The sequence below is a fragment of the Zootoca vivipara genome, chromosome 2 (assembly GCF_963506605.1).
Source record: "Zootoca vivipara chromosome 2, rZooViv1.1, whole genome shotgun sequence".
Classification (NCBI taxonomy): Eukaryota; Metazoa; Chordata; class Lepidosauria; order Squamata; family Lacertidae; genus Zootoca; species Zootoca vivipara.
The window spans coordinates 40,670,430-40,678,673 of NC_083277.1; the positions used below are offsets into that span (position 1 = coordinate 40,670,430).

The 8,244-nt window shown below is 41.0% G+C and overlaps 1 protein-coding gene across 1 annotated transcript in view; it reads left to right on the top strand.

The window, feature by feature from the left end:
- Nucleotides 1-5,835, top strand: part of PODXL2 (podocalyxin like 2) — a 52,701-nt gene extending 46,866 nt beyond the window's left edge. Inside the window, exons 5-8 of the mRNA XM_035106467.2 lie at nucleotides 281-437; nucleotides 3,246-3,307; nucleotides 5,124-5,303; nucleotides 5,470-5,835. Coding sequence (XP_034962358.2) covers nucleotides 281-437; nucleotides 3,246-3,307; nucleotides 5,124-5,303; nucleotides 5,470-5,679 — 609 coding nt within the window. The 3' untranslated portion in view covers nucleotides 5,680-5,835. The remainder of the gene's footprint in view (nucleotides 1-280; nucleotides 438-3,245; nucleotides 3,308-5,123; nucleotides 5,304-5,469) is intronic.
- Nucleotides 5,836-8,244: the final 2,409 nt, after the last annotated feature.

Below are 8,244 nucleotides of genomic sequence, written 5' to 3' on the forward strand. Positions count from 1 at the left end.
GGGAGCACAAGAGGAAAATATTTGAACAGTAGGTGTTTGCAGGAAGAAAATGGGAACTGTAGTAAAGGAATGGTTCAGTCTGCAAAGTGTCATCGCTGTTATCCGATATCCTCCATAGGCTTGGCCTTGAGACAGGCCTACGTCTCCTTTCCTGAAAGCCTGCACCCAAACCCGCAGGCTTTTTTCCTGCCGATATTTTTGGTAGGGTGGGAGGAGTGTCTGCATTCAATGGGATGCATTGGCTTTTGTTTAAGAGACTGACAGATGTTCTTTTTTGCAGGAGGACTTTCGTGTGGAGAGGGGCCTTCAGTTGCTGGCACTGGTGGATGATGCTTTCTCCAGGTATGAAAATGGATTGCAGGGCCAATGGTTGATCTCCTTAAGCAAACCCAATGAGAACGACAAACATCTGCTAATGACCTTGGCTGGAGAACATGGTAAGTTGTTATGGAAGGGCAGAGAGAGGCACTACTTTCTAACAAAAGAGCTGAAGAATGTCTCACTGTACTTTTTTTGATGACTCTAATCTTCCCCTCCATGTTTGCTTTTTATTTCCTTCCCTAGGGCAAACTGTGAAGTTCTATTCACACATAACACTTTTGTCTCTCCATCCAAGATTCTGAACTCTACTCGATGCATTTAAAAAAACTATCACTCCTTTAGAGAGAAAATTATTATGCTGATAATGATTATTTATTCAGTTTTTATACCACCTTTCCTCCAAAGGAGCCCAGAGCAGCAAATTTGTCAGTACTAAAACATTACAATAAAAATTCTAAAAACAGTTTAAAACAACTTTTTAAAACAGTTTAAAAATTCTTAAAGCAATCACCTTGGCTCAGTCGGTAGAGCATGAGACTGAGGCTCATTTGTTCGAGCCCCATGTTGGGCAAAGATTCCTGCATTGCAGGAAGTTGGACTAGATGAGCCTCATGCTCCCTCCAAATCTACAATTCTATGACCTACTCTCACAACTAACGGTTTATGGGTGGCTAGCCAAAAACAGATTCTAGAATGTGATAGCTAACACCCTTCCCTTAGTTATATGGTGCTGTGGTTGCCAGAGGTTTCTTATTTTAAGAAGAACCCAGTTGCAAAGACATATTGATAGGCTCACGCTGAGTAGGCATCCAAGCAGGGAGAAGATAGCTAGCTCTCAAACCAGTGGTAATTGGGTATGCAAGTTTGGAACATTACGGTTAATGTATGAATGGCACCACAAGCAGTGTCCCATGTCAATTTTTCTCTATAATCTTCCTCATAGCATTTAGTAGGGCAAAACAGTGGAACATGATGTCAGTTTTTCCCCACTGAAATTCAGCTGTAGGTATCTGTGTGCATGTATGTATAATTCTTAAATGCTTTGTTGTTTCAAATTTGCAACGGGCAACATTTCGACAAAACTGGCACCATTACTGCCACACCAAATACAATGTCTTGGTTCAGTGGAACTGTCGCAGTGGTGGGTCTCTGTGAAACCTTTTAAAGTGAGCAAAGAGGAAGAGTCTCTATGTCTTGCTACCACCACCAAGTTGATTACTTCCAAGGCTACTCAACTTAGAATATTCCAGTCACACTGTGGCTACCTTTCTTGAGATTTGTACAGAGAGAGACCAAGAAGCTACCAGTGCTGCTACTCAATCTGAGAAGCTCTGTTTAGTGTCTCGATGCCTCTTGGCCTAGGGTTTCTCAGTCCACTTTGGTCCCTATGGAAACAACACACAGTAATGTGCTTCCTTTGCTGCCATAAGCCTAGGATGCTCTAGGACATATGGTGTTTATTTTGTTTTATTCATTAGAACATTTCATCCGTTTTGAGACAGCATACAACAAATGCTGAAGACATAACATCTACATGAAAATAAAAACATAAAAAGGAAAATGCAGCAGATGATCTGTGTATGATATATAACAATATGTAGTAATATTGAAACACACTAGCCTTGGGCTGCCAAGACCGTCCCTGCATCCCTGCCTTGAGGCAGTTCAGGGGAAAGAGAAGCGTTGGTTTAGTTTTTTAATTTTTTGTCATAACTCGGCAACCTTCTTCCTGGAAACGTGTGGCTTTCCTTATGCTGCAGAAAGTGGCTGCAGAAAACATTGATAGACGCTTCTGTTGCAGTATCTCTAGTACTGTATTCCAAAATAATTATCTCAGGGCAGCTTGGAATGGTCTCATCTGTTTGCCTAAGAAGATTTGTTGTTTTTCTTTTCTTTTCTTAAAAAAAGCTTTTTATTTAAATAAACAAAAGGGGAGGAGACAACTTTTAAACAATAGTACATCATGTGGTATTTAATTTTAATTTTTTAATACAAATCACTAAGATTGAGTCTAGACATTTACCAATGGTAAAAAGGATCTTAAAAGTATATCACAGTCATTGTTAAATAAACCAGCTCATTAAATGATGACTTTCTGCACAATTGATATGAATCAGTTTGTTTTTCCAGTCATATACAGTTGGTATTGAATTTTCAATTGAATGTATGGTAAATTAATCCTTCGGTAAGGGCATTTCTCTGTAATCAAAAAGGGCTTGCCACTCTAGTAATTACTGGTGATTTTGGCAGCTCCCAGAACCGGGACTATGTGTCAAATTATAGACCTTAGCAGTATTGTGAATTAAAGTAATCTCCTCCACAAACTGATAATCAGTTGGTATAAAAGAGGCAGAAAAAGAAATGAAGTTCAACACACTTCTTCTTGTCCACATTCTCCTTGGCTTATACCCAACTGACTGGGAAAATAACCATGTTTGGCAAGAAAGCCATGTGAGAGCTGACAAATGGTTTTCTAGACATTTCACTGTGTGGTCACTACTACAGATGTTGCCAGTCTGGGAAGAAAGCAGAGCTGATAAGCCATTGATTATTTTCATTGGGATACCCTCCCACACTTCTGAGAATCATAAGCTACGGTTGAGGTACTGGCAGATTTGGCAGTGGAGCAATCAATGGGGAAAGAGTGGATTCAGCAGATCAGATCTGAAGTGGAAGCACTGATTTGGGGAGGGAGGCATTTTATATTTCCTGCTTTCTGGATTCCTTTGTTCCTCTCCTTCATCTGTCCCCGTTTACACACATTGTAGCTGATACTCTTGAGTTCTGAAATTGATCTAGTGCTCTGAAAAGAGTCCTGTATTTTAATACAGGTATTCTTCTTCTCCAGAAATGCAAGTGTGTTAGAGAAGAGCACATTGAACTAATGTTTCTATTCTCCGCCTCAAATGTGTTTCATCCCCTAGGAGTTGTCCCAACAAATGATGTTCTCCTGGCACTAGGTGACATGCGGAGGAGCTTAGCTGAGGTAAGACCTTGTTCAGTCACACAGCAGACAATGCAGTTATGTTGCCCACCTTGAAAATTAGCCCCATGCTCTAGCCTAGCTGGGCTCTGAGCCCGGAATAGGCAAAGCGATAGCTCAGCATTCATTCAGTGCAGAAATCCCTTCTTTCCTGTCTAGTAACTGCTGAGTCATCAAATGCCAATTTCTGTTAGCTATGACTGATTCTGTGGATTGTCTCTTTACACTGTGCACTTTTTAAAAAGTTACCATTATAGTCTTTTGGGATCCTGCATGTCCTTGCTGAAGAGCATAGAGAAATGCAGAAATGATTTTCTGCATCTGTCACACCAAAAATCAGTTGGAGCTTTCTGAAGATGTTGCCTGTGGGGTCTTTTGAAGGCATGGTGAACCTATAAATCTTTTCTATTCACTGTGCACGGGGATTCATAGTTTTCTTGTTTGGAGCAGCTGAACTTTCACATTTGATCTCTGAAATGCCTTTGTCGTCTAGGAAGCTTATCTCATTCTCTGATCAAATGAAAATATGACCTTACATTGTCCTTGGGCATGCTTTGTACCCAATCTACCATGTTACATGGACAATGTGAAGCTCTATAGAACTTTAATCAAGGTCATAAGAACTTAGAAATTGGCTGAGGGCCTTTCTGCATGATCACATCAGCCAATGTGTAATATTCTCCCAAGTGACTTCTTAGTGATATCAAAGTGATATCCTATATATTTTGTGTAAAATAACCTCACTGTATTTGGATAGCTGTCTTGCTGTTTGCATCTTTACAAAAAAATAATATCTTGTTAGTAGATAAACATAGCTTTATAAGAACTGAAGGAAGAACAAACAAAAATACTCCGAAAAGAAATGACTCATAAAATGCTTAAGACATTGAGAAGAGGAGGTTTGCTCCCACTTGCAACAAATTTAATCACAAACACTATCACTTGATGTCTGTAACTTTCCACCCAATAATCACAATAACAATGGACTTGCTGCCTGGAGGAATTCATTTTCCCCAGTATTGTGCTCTGATTGTTCAGAAAATGTGGCATACTACTTCTGCACTGTATAAGGCAGAGGCAAGTGGAATGATATCTGTGAGCTGGAAATTACCTACAGAGTTCACAAAACTCACTACTGTACAGGTGAGATCCACATGTGCCTGCCTACACTGTAGGAATGCATAAGCAGTAGACTAAAAAAAGAATTGCTCCCCTTTGATCAGTTTCTTTGAACACCAAAACCCTTCAGCAAGAAGCCTTATTGCTTGATTCCATAGCTGAAACATGCCAATTCTGATGGCTCATTAGAAAGGCTCTTCTTTGGGAGCAAAATCGGAGGGTAGGGGCTAAAAGGAACCCCCAGTGGATGATCTGTCTCCCAGACCTGAGCCTCAGAACCTGTTTTTAGAAATCAAAAGAAGAACTGCCTCTTCCTTCTTTGCCAACATAATATGCACCCCATCTTCTGTTATTGACTCCTCATTCCCCACAATCTAGCAGAATTTCCTCCTACAATACAGTGCCTCCTTCTCCAAACACATATGCCCTCCATTCATTGCCCCCATCCAGGGTTACGCTGTGCTAGAGCTCAGGCCAAGAGTCTTATTTTCAGTAACCAAAGATTTGAGTTTATTGTGGAATGCAGTATTCATAATCCATTTTGACTTAGTCATCTTTGGGGATAAAATATCACATCTTACTGCAGTGATTCACTTAAAACATTAGTCTAAACAATTCTAGAACAGTTGCCTCTGAAGAAGACAATTTATGCAACAAAGTCCTGAGAACAGATTGGAAATACAACTATTTTTGTTTTTAGATTGGAATTCAGAACTACACAACTACATCAAGTTGCCAGTCACGTCCCAGCCAGACCCATAGTGACTATGGAAAGCTTTTTGTGGTGCTGGTCATTATTGGCTCAATCTGTGTCATCATCATTATAACAGGACTGATTTACAACTGCTGGCAGAGGCGCTTGCCCAAAATGAAGAACATGGTGAGTCCCAGTGTGGCATCTGGCTTGAACTCTTATTCTTCGAAGGATGGAGAATGATTGTGGGAAGTGCTTCCTGATTTGCCTACCTTCCTTCCTAAATGTCAGGCTTTAAACTAAATAAATAAATGTTTTCTCTCGCATCTTGTTTGTCCCATTTCTTTTTCAGTCACATGGGGAGGAGCTACGGTTTGTCGAGAACGGCTGCCATGACAATCCGACCTTGGATGTAGCCAGCGACAGCCAATCAGAAATGCAAGAAAAGAAGCCAAGTGTGAATGGTGGGGGAGCTGTTAATGGACCCGAGAGCTGGGATGTCCTCATTAACAAGCGGGCAGGCGAAGAGGGAGATGTGTTTGAGGAAGATACACACCTTTAAAAGGAGTCTGGTGTTTCTGATTGCACTCTTGTTTGACTTAAGGGCCATTTGGTGAGGGTGGCTCCTCAGATACTTACTTTTTCAGGTTTGGAATGGATCTGCCCATCACGGTCCTGAAGCACCATCACAGTCCTGGAGTCGGAAGGGCCACCCTGAGCAGAGTGGGTGGGGGGTGGGGCGTGTTTGTGTGTTGCTGTCAGTAGCGCCAATGTTTAATCACTTTTAAATGCACTTGCTCTAGTTCTTTGGTAGGAGTGGAGGATGGCCAGGTTTGAAAAATAAATGGTATCAAGGCTTAGCATTGCCCCAGAGTGGTGTTTACTGAAGGATTCGTCACAGAGGCAGTAGGCCAGTTTCGCACAGGAAAAAGTGGGTTCACAACCTGTCTCAAAAGGTACATTGGCAGCAAGGGAAGACGGCATATTTCTTGTCTAGGCTTGGGATATGATGCATTAAGACAGTCTTGCAATTCACCACTCACCTTGTTGCCCAGCATGAGAAACCTTTCCTTCTAGTGAATGACCAGCAGGATTTTCTGCTCAAGCTGCAAAGTGGTTCATAACTGTTAAGTGCTGGGCTGACAGATGTATTGTGTGAGCTGGTAATTTAAAAAAACTTCTCTGTAAGGTTGCTATTTAGGCAGAACAAATCTATTCTGCTCAGGTACCTGACAGAGCCCTAATTTTAGGTGCTAGCAGGTTATTGCATTCCCCCTTCCCTTACTATGACATTTTGCAGTAACAGCACCTTTTGTGGATCCAGACCTAGTAGAAACTACAGAATTTGACTATGCCCTGAACTGATTTAGCTTGGTTGATCTGAATCCAGAATAGAATTTTTTCTAATACAGAATGAATTCCTGCTATCACCTTCACAAGGTTCCTGGACTGGCAATTAGAGATCAGAATTTTGGGGTGGCAGTGGGCAGGGAATCCAGCTGGGAAGACTCCTTCACTTTAGTTAATGCACTTACTATAACAACTACGCTGATTGCTGCGCAAATCTTGTTTGATTGACCTTGAATGAAACAGATGGAAAACTTAAAAGTCCTCTTCTGTACCCGTGGAGTAAATTTTGATTTCATCTACCCAGCTATGTCAGGAATAGGTCAGTTTAAACAAATGAGGTTAGTACCTTAGTACAGTAATACCTCTGGGATCAAAACTAGACTCAAGGGCTGTCTTATGAATGCTTTGTTAGCATGCCCTCGGCAAACTGGAATGCCCCAGGCTTCTTTGGAGGCTCTTCTTAAGAAGCACTTGCATATGCAGAACCTCCCATTTTCAGTGCTGATGGCTGGTCTCAACATATTTTTGCTTCCTTTTCTCCAGAACGTTACACACATCTCATGGCTTGTCTCACTTCAAAAGGAAAATGACCGACACAAAAACTTGTTATGATTGCATGTCTGGCTCAACTAAGTTGCCATTAATAATACTTGCTCTTTTAACAGAACCATCACAAACAAAGATTCATGCATATTTAATGGAGATTGCCGATGAACTTGTAATGGAAATCTGTTAGCATCCAATCTGTAGCGCTCTCTGAGCACTGAAATCTGATCTCCCAAAGACATAAATCAATCTTGTCAGCACAGTTTAATTTCACATATAAATACTGCATAAATCTTACATTCAGCATTACAAGGATCCTTTTTTAAAATAGTTCAGATGTTAGGCAGCAGTATTACCGGTAGGTTCCCTCGCCAAATTCCAACTAGAATATTCAATTTCGTGAATGTCAGGACTGCATTTTCTCTCTGCAGGGGAGATCTGTGCCAGGAAAACTATCTCAAAATGTTTATTCTTTTTCATGGTTTGGATTCTATGCAGTCATATTGCTGCACAGAGCTCATTCAGGATTTTAGAGATCTTTTACATCTTCCCCTATTTATTTATTTTACTCCATGCTTTCTTTCCCCCTTCATTAGAGGCTTCTTCCATTTTGTCCTGTCTATCTTAGGGTTTATGAGAGCAGTTAGTCATTATCTTCTTTGCTATAGTTTTTTACTTAAGATTTAACACACACATACACGATTTCCTCTCTACGATGAGTTAGGTTTGTACTCATGGAGCCACACCGACCTCTGGTGGTGGCTGAGAAAAATGGAGTCAATGAAAAATAGTTTTGTTCTTGCGCCACCTTCAAACACACAAAATACCATGATTTCAATACCTACTGTTAACTGGTTAGCATTTAAGATGGAGCGTTTAGAAATGAAACTACAGGCCAACTCTACTCCAAAGTAGATGAAAGGAAGCCAGCAAAGCACTTTCCAATGACATCTAGAATTAAGCTTGTGGGAATAGTGATGATAGTGGGAATAGTGATGATAGACCTTGAGTCTTTAATCACATGGATTTAAAAATTAACATAGAGCCTAGGGCTTGCCAATCAGAGGGTCGGCGATTCGAATCCCTGCGACAGGGTGAGCTCCCGTTGCTCGGTCCCAGCTCCTGCCAACCTAGGAGTTCGAAAGCACATCAAAGTGCAAGTAGATAAATAGGTACTGCTCCAGCAGGAAGGTAAATGGCATTTCCATGCACTGCTCTGGTTCACCAGAAG